The sequence below is a fragment of the Ylistrum balloti genome, unplaced genomic scaffold (genome assembly GCF_031769215.1).
Source record: "Ylistrum balloti isolate Yb309-2 unplaced genomic scaffold, AGI_CSIRO_Ybal_v1 Utg369618, whole genome shotgun sequence".
Taxonomy (NCBI): domain Eukaryota; kingdom Metazoa; phylum Mollusca; class Bivalvia; order Pectinida; family Pectinidae; genus Ylistrum; species Ylistrum balloti.
This window is the reverse complement of record NW_026781890.1, coordinates 146,499-167,032: the sequence shown is the minus strand read 5'-3', so window position 1 is coordinate 167,032 and position 20,534 is coordinate 146,499. Positions and strand designations below refer to the sequence as shown.

At 41.8% G+C, this 20,534-nt stretch overlaps 1 protein-coding gene across 2 annotated transcripts; it reads right to left on the bottom strand.

Moving 5' to 3' along the window:
* Window positions 1-3,954: 3,954 nt before the first annotated feature.
* Window positions 3,955-16,400, bottom strand: LOC132549277 (tumor necrosis factor ligand superfamily member 6-like). 2 transcript variants are annotated; one of them, XM_060213197.1, is made up of 5 exons: window positions 16,309-16,400; window positions 10,890-11,353; window positions 10,165-10,201; window positions 9,769-9,870; window positions 3,955-5,791 (listed from the first exon to the last, which is right to left on the bottom strand). In XM_060213197.1, the coding sequence occupies exons 2-5, from the start codon at window positions 11,331-11,333 to the stop codon at window positions 5,367-5,369; spliced, it is 1,008 nt and encodes a 335-aa protein (XP_060069180.1). In that variant the 5' UTR covers window positions 11,334-11,353; window positions 16,309-16,400; the 3' UTR covers window positions 3,955-5,366. The 2 variants fall into 2 exon arrangements, with proteins under 2 accessions (XP_060069180.1, XP_060069189.1); XM_060213206.1 differs by lacking the exon at window positions 16,309-16,400 and adding an exon at window positions 16,133-16,224.
* Window positions 16,401-20,534: the final 4,134 nt, after the last annotated feature.

Below are 20,534 nucleotides of genomic sequence, written 5' to 3'. Positions count from 1 at the left end.
AACTACATAGTTTTCATTCATCCAAGTTTCGGTAATATCGTAATTTCCTTCCGTCTATATTCGGGAATTTTTCGTACGTTTTGTTACCGTACAATATATATCTGGCATGGTATATATTGACATTAGAGAATGATTCTCTTTAGGGTTGATTATATTACAGATTTGTAACATTTATGACAAGAACGATTTGTACAATTTTCTGTAGAAACATTCCCTCAAGCGACGGAACAGTACACTTAAATAACACCCAGTACGATTCCGTTCTAATTTCAGCCTTCAAACATTAAATTATACTATAAATATAGTCAATGACTTAGCTAAACACTCTGTGAATCTTTGATATCACACATCTCGCTAGACAGCGCACTAGTATCACCCATTAATATGTCACGCAGTCCTCACGACCATATTCATTCATGAATGTGTGTTTTGTGAGCTATGATGAAACATCAGCTGACCATACCATGCCGAGACTTCGCCCATTACAACTCGCAGTATACAAATATACTAAAATTTAAAAAAAAATAGTGTAATGGAAGCGTTTCACTAATCACCATCCACCCACAATATAAAAGGAGAAAACCACGGAAAGAAAAAAGAAGAAAAAAAGATGATTATAGACCGGAAGAGACGAGTAATTATTAAGGAAGTGACGTATTTAAAAAAGTGCCGTATATATTAACGACTTTATCTCCTGCACATCAAACAATATGGGATTAACCACTTGAATTACACATTTCCTGACGGTTTCAATGATCTGTAGAATTCGCTGAGTACAATTTGAAATAAGATATAAGAAACACATTCAATTTCCGGCGATTGCACTTAACCGGCGGTGCTTGACCCTTGTGGCTTTACCGCGGTTAAGTGATAAACCACAGAAACGAGTCATGACGAGAGGTTATTCTGTTTTGGTGTCGTGTATTTACAACAACAGACCCATGGTATACCACTCTTACCTGTTAAACTATTACAACGACCACTTTCTAACAAATACTGGTTAAAACATAGTTTGTTAAACATTATGTAAAATAAGAAAATCTCTACTCAGAAAAAACAATGTTTTGTGAATATTTAAGTGCACACCTCAAGCTGTTTTCTATTAAATTGGCTATTTTTTCTTTGACATTGTGTAGTTTAGACAGAGTCTGAAAATTTTGAGCGATCATTTAGATCCGGAGTAATTGTACAATTATACATTTTAGAAGGTTATGTCCAACAAAGTCGTAACATAGATCACTTTAATTATTTTTGCTGCACACGATGCCATGCAAGAATACACACCTTCTGAAAAAATCAATCTCGGCGACATAATGGTCATGTGTCATAGCGAATTAAAACAGTGTCAAACCGTAAAAATACAAGAGGCCCTCGAGACATGTATTGCTCACCTGGCTAATTCAGGTACTCAGATATTTAACCATGAACAGAAATCCATCGTTTGGGACAGAAATCCATCGTTTAAACAAAACTGACTCCCCTTGAGCTAAGTATGCTTCAGATCAAATAGGGAGAAAATTCAGGCGTTCCTATAAAAGGAGAAGGATTTTTTCAAGTATTTTCTCCATTTCCATATGGAACATGACTGACGACGATACATTTGTATACAGTCAGAAATGAATAGCAAAGTCTTAAAATATACATATGGATCTTTCCAATCAGTGTGGAATAAAGGTATAAAAATAGCGATCTATGCACATTCCACGAAGAGTGTGGGAAGTGTTAAATTGTCAGACAATGTCAAGCACGGGGCAGTGGTGACCTCACTTCCGGATTATGTCATCGCCTTGTCACAAAGTATGGCTGCGAAAACAGATCTCTGTCGCCATATACTGACATTTGTTTCAGTAACTGAATTTTGGAGTTGACTTACAGAATTAGTACTGAATGAAACTATGGTAAATAAAAAACAGAAAATAATATATTGTGATAACATTTTTATTCATTACACCGTATAATGTGCAGAACAATTGTATTGATCTAACTCACGCATACTCAAACTTACCACAAACGTACCCCTGGTCCACGTGGATTTCATTCGTGCTTTACATAATGACTATGGGGTTGGGAATTGTATTAAGTCCCTGTGATATAAGAACTGTACTAAGATAAAGGTATACCTGAGTTTTTGTAAATCAGGCGAACGATGCATGATGAGGACTCCAACCAGGTCACGTGGTCATCAACTATCCTAAAATTAGCTATACAATTTGGTAATTAAAATATTTTAAGCTAATTCAACCTTTAATACTTTATGATAATCCTGCATACATCTTTACATAATCTCAAAAATAACTTGATATGATACGACGTGCATGCACATCAAAAGGTACGACAGCCTTCCTCACGTGCAGTAGCACGTGCTAGACTTTACAAAAAAAATACGCGGGGCATTTGATTTATAATTATAAAAAAACAAGTGCATTGTTAGAAGTGGTGTATGTAGCAGACGCTGTAATCACAGGGAGATCTTTATCACCGTGTCTGTTTAATTGGGCGTATGTCTGTGTGTAGAGGTCGGAATGTATACAAACTTAGTACTTAACACGACAACACAGGGGCTCGTAAACATCACTGGATCTATAACACAACACCGGGGATCATAACCATCAATATCTATAACAGAACACCGGGGACTGTACAAACTATCGTATTATTACAACACTGGGGACTGTACAAACAATAGTATTATTACAACACTGGGGACTGAACAAACAATCGTATTATTACAACACTGGGGACTGTACAAGCTATCGTATTATTACAACACAGGGGACTGTACAAACTATCGTATTATTACAACACTGGGGACCGTACAAGCTATCGTATTATTACAACACAGGGGACCGTACAAGCTATCGTATTATTACAACACAGGGGACCGTACAAGCTATCGTATTATTACAACACAGGGGACCGTACAAGCTATCGTATTATTACAACACAGGGGACCGTACAATCTATCGTATTATTACAACACAGGGGACCGTACAAGCTATCGTATTATTACAACACAGGGGACTACACAAACTTTCGTTCATATTTAACAAAGCACCAAATTACTATCCACATTTTACCATCAGAATCGAAGTTTACAAAGGGTCACTTACAAAGGGCCACTACTCTGGGAATACGAAAATCAATGGATAAAAAGCGAGAAAAAAAGTTACATAGCCCAAAGACGTCAGTGTTTGAAGAATTTAGTATATTTGAATTGTCGATAGAATTTTGGACACAACAAGATGATTGCAAGGCGCAAACCTATAATGATTACTTTTATTGTAAATCCCAATGTGCGTTAAGAATTACCATCAACATGTATATCACAGCAGATTCTACTAACTACCAAACATTCCCTTCCTGTATCGACAGCAGATTCTACTGACTGCCAAACATTCCCTCCCTGTATCGACAGCAGATTCTACTGACTACCAAACATTCCCTCCCTGTATCGACAGCAGATTCTATTGACTACCAAACATTCCCTCCCTGTATCGACAGCAGATTCTACTGACTACCAAACATTCCCTCCCTGTATCGACAGCAGATTCTATTGACTACCAAACATTCCCTCCCTGTATCGACAGCAGATTCTACTGACTACCAAACATTCCCTCCCTGTATCGACAGCAGATTCTATTGACTACCAAACATTCCCTCCCTGTATCGACAGCAGATTCTACTGACTACCAAACATTCCCTCCCTGTATCGACAGCAGATTCTATTGACTACCAAACATTCCCTCCCTGTATCGACAGCAGATTCTACTGACTACCAAACATTCCCTCCCTGTATCGACAGCAGATTCTACTGACTACCAAACATTCCCTCCCTGTATCGACAGCAGATTCTGCTGACTACCAAACATTCCCTCCCTGTATCGACAGCAGATTCTGCTGACTACCAAACATTCCCTCCCTGTATCGACAGCAGATTCTACTGACTACCAATGCATTCCCTCCCTGTATCGACAGCAGATTCTACTGACTACCAAACATTCCCTCCCTGTATCGACAGCAGATTCTACTGACTACCAAACATTCCCTCCCTGTATCGACAACAAGTTGGGAGACAGATTGTAGTTAGGTGACGTTTAACCGGTTTATTGTCAAATTTTTTGAACACTTCGGGTAATCATTTACTTGGGTCATTACGAATGAGGACATGAAACGTATATTGTTGATAAATAAGAAATTAAAAATGTGCTAGAAATACATTGCACTGTCATACAACTTCAAGTAGCCAACACACACACGTAGACTCGTACGTTAGACCAAACAGAAACAGGCTCCTAAAAAGATATCAGCGATTTCCTAAAATCTCATAAAAAAACATTTTTATCGATAAGATTTAAATCTCGGTCAATATTAATCAGATGTTTAACTTGGACATACAACAAGACTGACCATACTCATTGACTTAAAATTAAGACTTGACCAGGAATCTCGGCCGAATCTTGACAAAACAGACCGAATCAGTTAAGAATGGAAGACAGGCATGCTACATAGTTAAGTTACATCTGGTATCAATAGGCAGAGTCTGATTGAGGCACAAAGAAACATACAAACAAACAAACAAAATAACATTATGATGTAAACAAGAAGAATCATCACAGCTTGCTTAACGCGTGACAATGATACACGTGCATATCGCGCACAAAGCCAGTCACGTGTACACTATATTGCATAGAATTTATCAAAAGAGATCAAAAGTCATTATTATATGGTGTTTATAGCACTTTGGTTTGGCACTAAGCTAAGATGTTGTGTACCTGGTGTTTAATGGGTTCAAAACGTACACGCAAGTGTTCTGATGGCGAGGTCCACACCGGACGGAATATTGTCAGTGTCTTCATCACATCAACGCTATTACGATGAGTTTGATGATGACTATGTTTACGATAACACTAGGTACAGCGGCAGTTGGTGCAAAATGGAATGTAGATGAACATCACAGCTTGTCTTTCAGAGTCCGTTTGGCTTCGTATCACACCTTCTTAGCGTCTTAACGACCTCTTTAGTGCACAGGAAATATGTATAATATCAGCATTTCCTATATGTAAATACTGTTCATAAAATGTTTTCATTTCGTTTGCGGACATAACTGACCATAACAATATCACACATGCGCACAGTGATACAATCCGGAAATAGTTCATCATCAATACACGTTGGTTGTTTAATTGAGCAATATCAGCATTCAGGAGGAATTTGTACCTAATATGGCAGCCGAGACTTTACTGAAACTCCATCATTGAGGATACCATCCGAGTGAATCGAAATGCTATGGAAGCACCATTGTAGTCTACTTTACTTCCGGTTTTACCAGAAAGAACCATAGGTACAGATTATCACATTTTATTACATCAGCTGATTTTGAAGACTCCAAGGAAGCTGGCTTCCGGTACGGGAGAAACCATGGAAATGTTAGACACCATTACGTAGATTTCGTCCCCTGCTGCCATTCTAATCGCAGCCGCGGTATAGCTTGTGTAGTCCCCGTGAATGGACTTCTGTTGGGTCCAACACGGAGTCCGCACGCTCTTCATCAAAAGTTGTTCCCCACCGTTAGGGTAGATGACGTTGAAGCGGTAGACGTAATGGTATATTGGATAGGATGTACCTGTCTCCTGCAAAACTTGGTCGCACATCCTGTCAAAATACACCTGGCTGTAGATAAAATATAAACCGGAAGTGTTGATACGCAAACGGTCGTTTTGAAACGAAAGACCAGTTATGTTCGCAATCACGTGATCCTGACTCCAGTTTCTAATTGGATAACGTCCAGAAGCTGAAATATGACAAGAAATTAGTTAAGTTAATGCTATTTTGAAAAAAAAAAATTATTGTAAATGATATTTCAACACTTTTGGAAGTAAATTTATTAAACTATGTCATATGTGCGCGTGCTTAAATGTAGGGAGATTGTGTGTGTATAGGGGTGAGGGTGAGGATGAGGGAGAGGGTGTATGTGTGTTAAAGTGAAGAAGAGGGTGTATGTGTGTGAAGGTGGGGGAGATGGTGAGGGAGAGGGTGTGTGTGTGTGAGGGTGAAGGAGAGGGTGTGTGTGTGAGGGTGAAGGAGAGGGTGTGTGTATGTGTGTGAGGGAGAGGGTGAGTGTGAGGGTGAGGGATAGGGTGTATATATGTGATGGTGAGGGATAGGGTGTATATGTGCGATGGTGAGGGAGGGTGTGTGTGTGAGGGTGAGGGATAGGGTGTATATGTGTGATGGTGAGGGAGGGTGTGTGTGTGAGGGTGAGGAAAGGGTGTATGTGTGTGAGGGTGTGGGAGAGATGTTGTGTGTGTGAGGGTGAGGAAAGGGTGTATGTGTGGGAGGGTGAGGGTGTGTGTGAGGGTTGGGGAGAGGGTGTGTGTGAGGGTGACGGAGAGATGTGTTGTTTGGGAGGTTAAGGGAGATGGTGTGAGGGTGGGGGAGAGGGCGTGTGTGTGAGGGTGAGGGAGAGGGTTAGGGAGAGGGTGTGTGTGTGAGGGTGAAGGAGAGGTTTTGAATGAGGGTGGGGGAGTGGTTGTATGTCAGGGTGAGGGAAAGGGTGTGTATGTGTGTGAGGGTGAGGAAAAGGGTGTGTAGATGTGTGAGGGAGAGGGTGTGTGTGAGGGTCAGGAAAGGGTGTGTATGCGTGTAATGGTTTGGGAGAGGGTGTGTGAGGATGAGGGAGAGGGTGTGCGTGAGGGTGAAGGAGAGGGGGTGTGTGAGGATGAGGGAGAGGGTGTGTATGAGGGTGAAGGAGACGGTGTGTGTGAGGGTGAGGGAGAGGTGTGTGAGGGTGAGGGAAAGGGTGTGTGAGGATGGGGGATAGGGTGTGTGAGGGTGTGGGAGAGGGTGTGTGAGGATGGGGGATAGGGTGTGTGAGGGTGAAGGAGACGGTGTGTGCGAGGGTGAAGGAGAGAATGTGTCAGGATGGGGGATAGGGTGTGTGTGAGGGTGAAGGAGAGGGTGTGTGCGAGGGTAAGAGAGCGAGTGTGTTAGGGTGTGGGAGAGGGTGTGTGAGAATGAGGGAGAGGGTGTGTGTGAGTGTGAAGGAGACGGTGTGTGTGAGGGAGAGGGTGTGTGAGGGTGAGGGAGAGGGTGTGTGAGGATGGGGGATAGGGTGTGTGAGGGTGTGGGAGAGGGTGTGTGAGGATGGAGGATAGGGTATGGGAGAGGGTGTGTGAGGATGGGGGATAGGGTGTGTGTGAGGGTGTGTGCGAGGGTAAGAGAGCGAGTGTGTTAGGGTGAGGGAGAGGGTGTGTGAGGGTGAGGGAGAGGGTGTGTGAGGATGAGGAAGAGGGTGTGTGTGAGGGTGAGGGAGAGGGTGTGTGCGTGAGCCGAAAAAGATTACGCAGCAGTTATATAAGTCTTACAATACTGTGTATAGTTTTGGTGTAAAAGTTCTATGAGTACAATTTAGCAAATATAGAAGTGAAACTTGAAACACAGCCAGCTATTACGGTTTAGGGTTCAGTAAAGTAGGCAAGCTGAAGTGATGCCATGTTGAGATAGCAACAAAATTCCAAAGACTTTTGTCTTTTTTCTATCCTCATCTTTCACAAGGTGTCGATAATCTCAACCTTTGTTTTCTAATAAACGTTTCGAGAATGCCAAAATCGGCTAATCCGGTGTCTTCGTTACCACCCTGTCTGGCAGTTCTGCTTTATTTACTCCCTCCCGCCTTTATTTGTGTTACGGGCATCCTATGCACTCAAATATCACACGCAATTATCAGATTTTGGTAGGGATACGTTTCTAGTTAGCAGGATGGGCTTTTGTCGGGTTTGGTGTTCTAGAAGTGCTTATCACGGTATTTCGATGAAACGATATCAGGTATTTTTGGCTGGTCAGATTGCTAAAGGTTCGATGAGGGATGACCTCATGTGCGGTTCGTGTGCTAGTCAAATTGTAGTGTGCGGTTTAGTATGGATTCTATCGGCCAATGCCTTGGACGGGGTAAACGAGTGCGGGTTCAATCGTGCAAGGTATAGAGCCAGCGGGATGACATCGTGTGCTGTTCAATATGGGTTCAAACAGACAGGATCCAGTACAGGGTCGACTAAGTGCGGGTCAGTGCGGGTTATATCTGGTAAAGTTCATTGCAGAGTGACATGGTCTATGGTTCTGAACGGATTAAATAGTGCAATTATTTGTGTAGAGTCAATCGCGTGCGGTTCAACGCGTGTTCAATATAGCAAGGTTCATTTGGGAGTCAATCAAGTAAGGTTCAAAGCGGGGTCAATTAACTAAGTTTAATACTGCGGGTTGGATCAGGGAAGGTTCATCGCTGGTCAAACTTGCAAGTTTCACTGCAAGGTCAAACAGAAAGGTTCAGTTCGGCGTCAATATGGCATGGTTCAATTCGGATCAAATCGAACGACTTGTGGAGTTCGGGGTCAATCAGATAAAGTTCAGTACGAGGTCAATCAGACAAGGTTCAGTGCGAGGTCACTCAGACAATGTTCAGTGCGAGGTCAATGAGTCAAGGTTCAGCACGAGGTCAATCAGACAAGGGTCAGTGTGAGGTCAATCAGACAAGGTTCAGTGCGAGGTCAATCAGACAAAGTTCAGTGCGAGGTCAATCAGTCAAGGTTCAGGACGAGGTCAATCAGACAAGGTTCAGTGCGAGGTCAATCAGTCAGGTTCAGTGCGAGGTCAATCAGACAGGTTCAGTGCGAGGTTAATCAGACAAGGTTCAGTGAGAGGTCAATCAGACAAGGTTCAGTGTGAGGTCAATCAGACAAGGTTCAGTGCGAGGTCACTCAGACAAGGTTCAGTGCGAGGTCACTCAGACAAGGTTCAGTGCGAGGTCAATCAGACAAGGTTCAGTGAGAGGTCAATCAGTCAGTTTCAGTGTGAGGTCACTCAGACAAGGTTCAGTGCGAGGTCATTCAGACAAGGTTCAGTGCGAGGTCACTCAGACAAGGTTCAGTGCGAGGTCATTCAGACAAGGTTTAGTGCGAGGTCACTCAGACAAGGTTCAGTGCGAGGTCATTCAGACAAGGTTCAGTGCGAGGTCACTCAGACAAGGTTCAGTGCGAGGTCACTCAGACAAGGTTCAGTGCGAGGTCAATCAGACAAGTGTTCAGAGTGCACTCAGAGGTCACGAGGTCATTCAGACAAGGTTCAGTGCGAGGTCACTCAGACAAGGTTCAGTGCGAGGTCACTCAGACAAGGTTCAGTGCGAGGTCAATCAGACAAGGTTCAGTGAGAGGTCAATCAGTCAGTTTCAGTGTGAGGTCACTCAGACAAGGTTCAGTGCGAGGTCATTCAGACAAGGTTCAGTGCGAGGTCACTTAGACAAGGTTCAGTGTGAGGTCACTCAGACAAGGTTCAGTACGAGGTCACTCAGACAAGGTTCAGTGCGAGGTCACTTAGACAAGGTTCAGTGCGAGGTCACTTAGACAAGGTTCAGTGCGAGGTCAATCAGACAAGGTTCAGTGCGAGGTCACTCAGACAAGGTTCAGTGCAAGGTCAATCAGACGAGATTCAGTGCAAGGTCAATCAGACAAGGTTTATTGCGGAGTCAGTCGATGCAATGTTCAGAATGTGGTCGATCTGAAAAGATTCACTGCGGACTTGATCAGGGAAAATTTAGTGCAAAGTGACATCGTGTGGAGTTCACTACACGGTAACTTGTGGTTTGGTTTGGTAAGGCTTCCGATGGAATTAGAAACGGGTAAGATATGATTAAGTTCAGAAAGGAATGATATCCGATAGGGAACCAGTAATTGGTCGCTTTAGTAGAATGAAGTGACAAAGAGAAATTTGTCTTACATTTGTCCGTAACAGCAGGTTGTTCCCCTCTCACCAGAAGATGTGCCGATACTGTGTTTATTTTGGGAGCGCTGTCCACAACATTCTCTGACTTCAGCATATCTAAAGAACAAATTCCACAATCTTTATAACAGAAACACGAAAAACTCATTTTCTTAGCATTACCATCCAATTTCGATTTTCTGATTAGATCAAAATATGAGAAACTGAAAGAATATATTTAAATAGACAGAGAAACGATCTGATCTCATACATTACGGTTCATTGTTTATTTTGAATATAGTGGGAAAAAGTCATTATTTCTTTTGTGTGTCAATGTACAGGAAATTAGTAGGTCGTGGATAACGCAGAGACAACACTATCTACGATTTGATTGATGACGAGTCAATGACCTACCGTGTCGGTGTTCTTGCATCTTCTTTTTCTGGTACAGCTGTAGAAATAGAAGGTGACCGTTAGTATGACGTCTGACCGATACGGAAAGAGTTAAATACTAATGTCGGTTGTATCAGCTCATGTCGGGTTGTATTTAGATATAAATTGGTATAAATTTACACTACATTATATATAGGTATTGATACTGTTGGTCATTACAGCAACTCTCCAATGTTACCAGGAGTATAACTGACATTTTGTTCTTCATTACGGCTTTAAGTCGAAGGGAAAATACCTTCGAGAAATCGAGACCAAATGCCGTGTGTTACACGGTTTACTAAGAAATCCTTGTTATTTCGAATTCACACAGACAAAATTATGTGATAAAATATTTGACAACTTCAACAACCTAGTATTTCATTTTAGAGTGAACATTTAGTTTTAAAGAATAGAGTTATTGAATTTAATATATACTGAAAACTTAGCATTGTACTTTTAGGGTGGTAAGATCGATTTCTGTAAGAAATACGGGTTCTTACAAGCTTATGATGAAAAATATTTTCACACGATAATTAGCATGGCTTGATCAGTGCCTAGTCATTACATCTTTACATGTACAATGTATATAAATACCGGAAACATCACGATATAATTTTATCAAACAGACACTATTCAATTAAAATCAACGAAATACATTACTACACTTAAAGTGTGCATGAGACAATTTTTTGTAACTGACCACTCACCAGTTCAAAAAGGATCTTGGTTTGGTTCGGTGACCTGGCACAACAAATATCACCATCCGCTGATCGGACCTTTTCCAGGAAAGAGAGTTCTGGAGTATCCTCTTCAAATGGACCCATTTGGAGCTCTCCACAAGGAAGACACACTTCTCCAAAGTCATTGGCATGCGCGGAAATTTCTGAATTAAGATTTTCTTTGAGATTGGTAACCTGGACGAATAAGATGATGACCAAACTGGTCAGTAGTACAAGGAGCACGACAACAGCTGCTGAGGCGATGAGAAGCACGCGCCTAGGTGTGAACACGACATTGCCAGTCACGTGCGCGCATTCCGAATCTCCTCGAGAAACGCCGCCATTTTTATGTTGGTGCTGCATGACGTCTGGGACTAGAACTGAGGAAGAAGCTGTTGACTGGATAGATTGCATGCTGGGGCAGGGCTCCATCTCAAGTCAAAGGTCGCAAGCTAAAATATAATGAAAATGTTGTCATGTTCAAAATGTTTCAACTGTGAAAATTAAAACCCTGGAAAATTGATCCAATTACAGCAAGGAACTATTTTCAATATTTTAACGACAGTTTAATGAATAATGTCGTCTTTTTGTAAAAAAAATGTTTTTGCTGAAATACTTTTAGAATTGGTCACGCCACATTTAAAAATCAAAATTTACATTTTAATTTATCGCTTCCTGATTTGTGTCATAACGATTAACGTGTACCGGATGACATTTTATCCACATTTCATCGTAACAAACCTTTGAATTAGCAATATTCTCTTATTCATTTTTAAATACATGCATACGTGTTTAAAAAAACAGTTCTCATCGCTGAACCGTTAAAAAATCACTCTCATCACCAAATATTGAAAACGAAGCATACTTTGTCAACACACTTTCGATATTTGTAAACAACTTAATTACACCTGAGGTCGGCGAGTGCCGGTCTAGAGACTTGGAGTATATTTTTGTACTTCTTTCCGGTTACTGGTGCTGAACGTTCAGTAAACAGTGGTATTTATGTTGTACATGAAGTCATGCATCACTGACCCAACATGGACGTCACAAGTCATGGATCGTGGCCCAGACTTTTAGTCAGTAGGTGTGAATCACAACACTTTCATGAAACAGGTAGCAGTAAATATGACGACATATGACGACAGCACGTGTCATGCCGTACAATAGATATGATAAATGCGAGTAGATGGCAAATTTGAGAAATTAATATGAATGTCCCGTGAAGTTGATTTATTTCCGCCACAGGTGTGTTCAGAGCGTGACGCAATATGTATTTAAGTTAGGTAGGTGTTCTGTGCAAACACTTACATATAAAGATACTAGAGAGACTGCTGTGTTGTGGACATATGACACGACAATCACGGCGGTCTTAAAGTCTTACAAATATTACGGAAGGAAAGGAAAAGTATGAGACATCATCCTATTTTACCAAGATATTGTTGTACCTTTTACTGACGTCACTGAAAATCACGCCACGCATTTGTACACAACGACTTAATTTATAGAAAGGTTTAATTAAGTTCACACATTTATAGAGTAATTGGAATATCCAGTTCATTTACTCACCAGCAACATTTCAGCTGTCAACTATGCTCCATCATCTGTAGTCTGTTCCCTTACATATGACAATAGTGGCTAAATTCACCTTTCTAATTTTACTTTTTCACTTTTATCGTAGGAAATTGTCTTTTGAACAATTCATGTTGTAATTTGAATAAAGCGCAAACTTACAGATTACATAGGATTATTGTATATATCCTGTCTGCCGTCCGTTACACAGAGCATCATGCATGCTGTACAATACCGTCTATATGATATCACATAAGATTGGAGCAGCATATAGTTTAATACGGTTATTCTCGTCCTACATGTAAATGCACTTCCCTGCCAATCATAAAGTAGAGAGTGGGTATTCTGCATATCTTGGTTCCTGTGAACTCGGCCATAACGTATCTGAGAAGCAGACTCTCTTTTAACAACAAAACCTGCATTATATGAGCTGACGAGTTATTAATATGGGTTTGTTACTCCGCCGAGTACACCAAGCAGTAATTTAGACAAAAAAAATCTAGCGTTTCATGTGCGACTACACAGATGTAGAGAAGGAGTGACTCCATTGAACGTCTACTGGTTCCATTACAACCGTTTGTTATCATCAACTCCCGTTTCTCTTTACAGCGAAATTAGGGTTGGGGTCACCAGGTGCACAGTATGGTGTAAACTAAAAACCACGATGACAGGCGGACCGGACTAGGGGGAGCAGTTATTATTTAGCGGTTGTAGACAGTTATCATTATGAGATTATCACACGCATCGTCAAACTGAACTTCCCCCAGCCGTGTCGGGTGAACTACAGGCTGGTTATGTCATCACTTCAGGACTTTTCCCAGTGCATAAATTGTAGTTATTTCAGTGCGTGTGGCTTCTACTGCCATTTCAGCCTTTTGGCTTCATACTATAACTTTGTAACGAAGAAATCCATCGACTTTAAATCGATTTTACAAAATTATTTCTGCTTCTTTTATTGAACAGACTTGCCGTCCTAAGCTAAGTACTGCCTTTCAGCCTTTCAACAGACTTTTGTTGTACATTTTTAGTATTCAACACCCAACATACAGACTGCGGGGTTGGGAATTAGTACCAAGAGGCCCCGAGATAAAAGATTACGTAATTGTTGTGAAGGAGGGTTGGGTTTATATGTAATGGTTGTTTTTATTATTCATAATGTTAAAATATATACATGACAAGATTATCTATGTCTGGTTTTATCTGTACTTCGTGTTCTATATCTAGGAGAGATATCGGTATCGCACAGACACTTCCTACCGCTGATTCACTGACAATGAATAACTTTTCTTTAAAAATCATTCTGCATTTAAAATAGTGTCGTTTTTATTTGTGGTATCTCTGATCGCTTTGTTGATCACACAGTTATCACACCATGAACTTAAAATGTGGCCTCTGATCTGTTAGATATGGAAGTTTATTTTCGTGTTGTCGCCTGTTGTTATGAAACCGAAATAAGACTTTTGACCTAGTATCTGCTTGTCTATCGTTATAAATATTTGAACAACCCAGATAATACCAATATCACTTACAAATATACATTTACCGTCAAACAATGGGAAAACCGAAAGTTTTGTTACACTGTAACATTCCCTACAATTATAATAAGAATTCAAGTTTAAATTAACATTGATATTTGTAACTTAACCGAAAGGTGTCGTTCTTTACATTAGGACCTCTTTTGAAATAAAAGCGATCTTCCATCTGTCATTTAGGCAACTCTGTAAACAGGTAAACATGGGATGAAATATCAAACTGCTTGTTGTTGCTCTTTCGCTATCTCTATATAAGTTTTTGTACGTAAATAATTTTTTTGTACGTGTCCGATTAAGACAACCCCCTCCCATAAATAAGACCCTCTTTAGCATGAGACCTCTTTCCTCAACCGCTCCCCTCCTCTCTCTCTCTCTCTCTCACTCTCTCTCGTTTTGTTCAGTCTACTCTCAAGCTCTCTAGATCCAATTATTCTTTGAAAACAATATTTTCAATAGATAAATGAATGCGACTCTGCTAACTAGCCGCAATACACCACTCGACTAGACAGACTTTTTTCATGAACCCGATCGGTGAAGGGTAAGCCGGAGGTCCCGGGTACAAACTATAATAATTTTGACAGATATCTGCCATTTCGTTGTTTTGATTTCTCGCCCCGATATAACGATAATCTTCGTCTTTTCGCCTTCGGTATTTATCGCCTTTTCGAACAGATGTTAACTAGAAAGCGAAAAGACGATAATTAGCGGGGCGACGTAACACGAATCCACGAAATATCAAAAATCAGCAGCCATAATGATTATCACTTATGTGTTGGCGAATACAGAGATTCGGGAAATCACATTTAGTGCTACTTTTACAAACATCGCTGTAACCTTTAGACAATCGAAATTCTGGCCGAAAGAGATCACTTGGCTTCAGAGATATTCTCTTTGGCTCGATCGGCGGAGCGTAATATTAGTAAACTAAAGGTAACAGGTTCGAATCCTAATGGAGGTATTAAACTAATCAATGGTCGGACATACATAGATATATAAATATGTGTGTAAATACATAAACAGAGATGCACAGAGAAACCTTACGTCCTTATCATCTCAACATACCACCGTAACATAAGTATTACTACCAGCTATAGTGCAACACATGCAGTTTACAAGTTTGTTGTTAACCTATCTGGGGAGAGTCCAGCACTTAAAGGCACTTGACAAATGGAAGTGGTAGATCTTTTTTCATGTTAGGTCTACAATCTTTAATAATTACGTACAAAATATCTTTTTTTTCAATTTGACCCGCCCCGGATTCCCTGCCAAGTTGACCGTAATTAGCATGACGCTACCATAATGTCATACTGACCAAGGGACGCTAGGTCGTATGAGTGGATGTCAACATCCATTACCAGTCTAGCCCGTTTTGAGCAGTATTTTTCCGCCTACGCGACACTTCCTAGTTCTAGGTCTTTCAAAAGACAATAATTACACACTGATGTAAAACTGAATAAGTGTTTTGGTACACGATAGAACGTTACTGCTATTCTTATCGTCTATAAATAAAGCCATCCTGCATGGTGAACTTTTTCTTTAAATACACTTACAGTGACTTCTTCATAGAAACAATCTTAATTTGATTTATCACAATTTTTACATAACACAGTAAGTGTCTCAAGTGATTGTGAGAATTTATTCATTTTTATCAGAAACTTAGATGTATTAGGAAATATGTAAAATATAGATGTTAACAGTAGAAACAGCATGTCGTCCTTTTGACAACAATACCCTTTATTCTCTGTACGGAATAATATTTGTTAACGATGATTTTTATCTAAAAAAATCATGAATAAAAATCAAATAGCGGACAGATAAATAGATAACAGAGAGTCATGTTGAATGCAGAACTAAATCGAATTAAACATCACTGGAATTAAACTTTGGTAAACCCAAACTTGCATATCGTACGTCCATTATCATACAGTTTGACTTCGCTTTATCACCCCCTTAATTAACGAAAGCGAAAATTAAATTACTTTTCCGAAAACGCTTACAATTTAAAAATTAAGCAAGCATTGGTAATTTTACACAGTCGTTTTAATTTTCTGATACAGTTTAATATAAATAAGATAATGCTAGATCCTACAAATACAATTATACAGACAAATGTTATTAGAACTGTCTTACCTGTCGTAGACGGGAGCTGTATTGTGTGTGTATATCCTTGTCGATATGTGTTAGTTATTATATCAAATGTCCGTCAGAAAATCCAGTCCGCGATGACTCATTAATATACCTGTATCTGCTATATTTGTAGTAGATAATATAGACCTATCCGCGCTCCCAGGTATATATAAACTTACCTGTGTGACACTGTTTTTTATATACAAGTTTAAATTAGTAGGTCACCAGACCGACAACGTTTAATGTGTCGGAAGTGATCTCATAGTGTACAAATACATGGGGGTATCCCGGCGTTGTGCTAACACTTCAGATATACATACGTGTTTGTTACCAGCGGCAAATAAAGAAATATACTGCTGTGATAGGAAACAAGTGCTGGGTGAACGAACTCGTCGCTGAAAAGAACATCTTTTTGTGTTGATAAAACAACATGATTAATTTGTGGGTACGCTACCGGTATCATAATGTAACACCTTTGTTGAATACTTTCGACCTATAAATCAGTGAACTGGTTTAAATATTATTCTAGTCAGCGGTGTCCTATGTAAGGTTATCATAACTTTAAGTCAATCACCCTGTTCAGCCTTTTATTCTGACACAGATATCTAGATATTTACTGAAAGATGTACGAGTGCAGGTTATAACACTGACTTTGTATATTGTAGATCTATCACGCCTTTAATGTAGTGTACTGGATATAGATACAAAATAACACAGACATTCTTACATATGTATATATTTATATATATAATTGGTATATATGCTATACACTGGATTCTATCAAGATCAGACAACTACACAAACCCCGTCGGGTTGGGATTTTGTGGTACGTCTCCGTCTAAGGTCGACACAAACCCCGTCGGGAAGGGATTTTGTGTCACGCCTCCGTCTAAGGTCGACAAAAACCCCATCGGGTTGGGATTTTGTGTCACGCCTCCGTCTAAGAACGACACGAACCCCGTCGGGTTGGGATTTTGTGTCACGCCTCCGTCTAAGGTCGACACGAACCCCGTCGGGTTGGGATTTTGTGTCACGCCTTCGTCTAAGGTCGACACGAACCCCGTCGGGTTGGGAATTTGTGGTACGTCTCCGTCTAAGGTCGACACGAACCCCGTCGGGATGGAATTTGTGGTACGCCTCCGTCTAAGGTCGACACGAACCCCGTCGGGATGGAATATGTGGTACGTCTCCGTCTAAGGTCGACACGAACCCCGTCGGGATGGGATTTTGTTGTACGTCTCCGTCTAAGGTCGACACGAACCCCGTCGGGATGGGATTTTGTGGTACGTCTCCGTCTAAGGTCGACTTGACCCCCGTCAGGTTTGGATTTTGTGGTACGCCTCCGTCTAGGGTCGACACGTATATACGGACCTTGGGGTTGTAATTGTAAATTATCTTGTGCAACAGTCTATTTCAAAGAGCTGGCCCGATAGGGTCACGTCTTACTAGCGGTACACGGAACATCTCCTTCGCGTCTATTGAACAAAAATACACAATAACAGCAATGGAATCGGGCGTTAAACACGTCAACCAACAACCAACAACCAGCCACCAACCACCAACCAACCAACCCACCCAACACACCAACAACCAACAACCAACCAACCAACCCACCCAACACACCAACCCAACCAACCCTCCAAACACACCAACAAACCCAACACACCAACAACCAACAACCAACAACCAACCACCAACCACTAACCAACCAACAAACACAACCAACCCACCCAACACACCAACAACCAACAACCAACCACCAACCAACCAATCCACCCAACACATCAACAACCAACAACCACCCACCAACCACCAACAACCCAACACACCAACCCACCCAACACACCAACAACCAACAACCAACCACCAACCAACCAATCCACCCAACACATCAACAACCAACAACCACCCACCAACCACCAACAACCCAACACACCAACCCACCCAACACACCAACAACCAACAACCAACCAACCAACCAACCAACCACCAACCAACCGACCAACACACCAACCATCAACCAACAAACCAATCAAACCAAACAACCCATCGACCCATCAACCAACCAATCCACCTAAAACAACCAACCCACCCAAAAAACCAACCAACCAACCAACCATCCAACCAACCAACCAACCAACCAACCAACCAACCAACACAACCAACCAACCACCAACCAACCAACACAACAAACCATCCAATCCAACCAACCATCCAATCCAACCAACCAACCACCAACCAACCAACACAACCAACCAACCAACAACCAACCAACCAACCAACACAACCAACCATCCAATCCAACCAACCAACCAACCACCAACCAACACAACCAACCATCCAATCCAACCAGCCAACCAACACAACCAACACACCAACAATCAACAACCAACCAACCACGAACCACCAACCAACCAACACACCAACAACCAACCAACCAACCAACCAACCAACCACCAACCAACCAACACAACCAACCATCCAATCCAACCAACCAACCAACACAACCAACCACCAACCAACACAACCAACCATCCAATCCAATCCAATCCAACCAACCAACACAACCAACCAACCAACCACCAACCAACCGACCAACACACCAACCACCAACCAACAAACCAATCAAACCAAACAACCCATCGACCCATCAACCAACCAATCCACCTAAAACAACCAACCCACCCAACAAACCAACCAACCAACCAACCAACCAACCAACCAACCAACCAACCAACCAACACAACCAACCAACCACCAACCAACCAACACAACAAACCATCCAATCCAACCAACCAACCATCCAATCCAACCAACCAACCACCAACCAACCAACACAACCAACCAACCAACAACCAACCAACCAACCAACCAACCAACACAACCAACCATCCAATCCAACCAACCAACCAACCACCAACCAACACAACCAACCATCCAATCCAACCAGCCAACCAACACAACCAACACACCAACAATCAACAACCAACCAACCAACCACGAACCACCAACCAACCAACACACCAACAACCAACCAACCACCAACCAACCAACACAACCAACCATCCAATCCAACCAACACAATCAACCAACCAACACAACCAACCACCAACCAACACACCAACCAACCACCAACCAACCAACCAACCAACCAACACAACCAACCAATCAACCAACCAACCACCAACCAACCGACCAACACACCAACCACCAACCAACAAACCAATCAAACCAAACAACCCATCGACCCATCAACCAACCAATCCACCTAAACAACCAACCCACCCAACCAACCAACCAACCAACCAACCAACCAACCAACCAACCAACCAACACAACCAACCAACCACCAACCAACCAACACAACAAACCATCCAATCCAACCAACCAACCATCCAATCCAACCAACCAACCATCCAACCAACCAACACAACCAACCAACCAACAACCAACCAACCAACCAACCAACACAACCAACCATCCAATCCAACCAACCAACCACCAACCAACACAACCAACCATCCAATCCAACCAGCCAACCAACACAACCAACACACCAACAATCAACAACCAACCAACCAACCACGAACCACCAACCAACCAACACACCAACAACCAACCAACCACCAACCAACCAACACAACCAACCATCCAATCCAACCAACCAACCAACACAACCAACCACCAACCAACACAACCAACCATCCAATCCAATCCAACCAACCAACACAACCAACCAATCAACCAACCAACCACCAACCAACCGACCAACACACCAACCACCAACCAACAAACCAATCAAACCAAACAACCCATCGACCCATCAACCAACCAATCCACCTAAACAACCAACCCACCCAACAAACCAACCAACCAACCAACCAACCAACCAACCAACCAATCAACCAACCAACCAACCAACCAACCAATCAACCAACCAACCAACCAACCAACCAACACAACCAACCAACCACCAACCAACCAACACAACAAACCATCCAATCCAACCAACCAACCATACAATCCAACCAACCAACCAACCAACACAACCAACCAACCAACAACCAACCAACACAACCAACCATCCAATCCAACCAACCAACCAACCACCAACAAACACAACCAACCATCCAATCCAACCAGCCAACCAACACAACCAACACACCAACAATCAACAACCAACCAACCAACCACGAACCACCAACCAACCAACACACCAACAACCAACCAACCAACCAACCAACCAACCAACCAACCAACCAACCAACCAACACAACCAACCACCAACCAACACAACCAACCATCCAATCCAATCCAATCCAACCAACCAACACAACCAACCAACCAACCACCAACCAACCAACACAACCAGCCATCCAATCCAACCAGCCAACCAACACAACCA

What these genes read in the sequence shown, in the direction of transcription:
- LOC132549277 (XM_060213197.1), bottom strand. Translation starts at nt 11,333, where the DNA reads ATGGAGCCCTGCCCCAGCATGCAATCTATCCAGTCAACAGCTTCTTCC. An exon ending in CCAAGATCCTTTTTGAACTG is followed by an intron (nt 10,202 to 10,889) that starts GTGAGTGGTCAG and finishes CTATTTCTACAG; the next exon opens with CTGTACCAGAAAAAGAAGAT. An exon ending in GATGCAAGAACACCGACACG is followed by an intron (nt 9,871 to 10,164) that starts GTAGGTCATTGA and finishes TTTGTTCTTTAG; the next exon opens with ATATGCTGAAGTCAGAGAAT.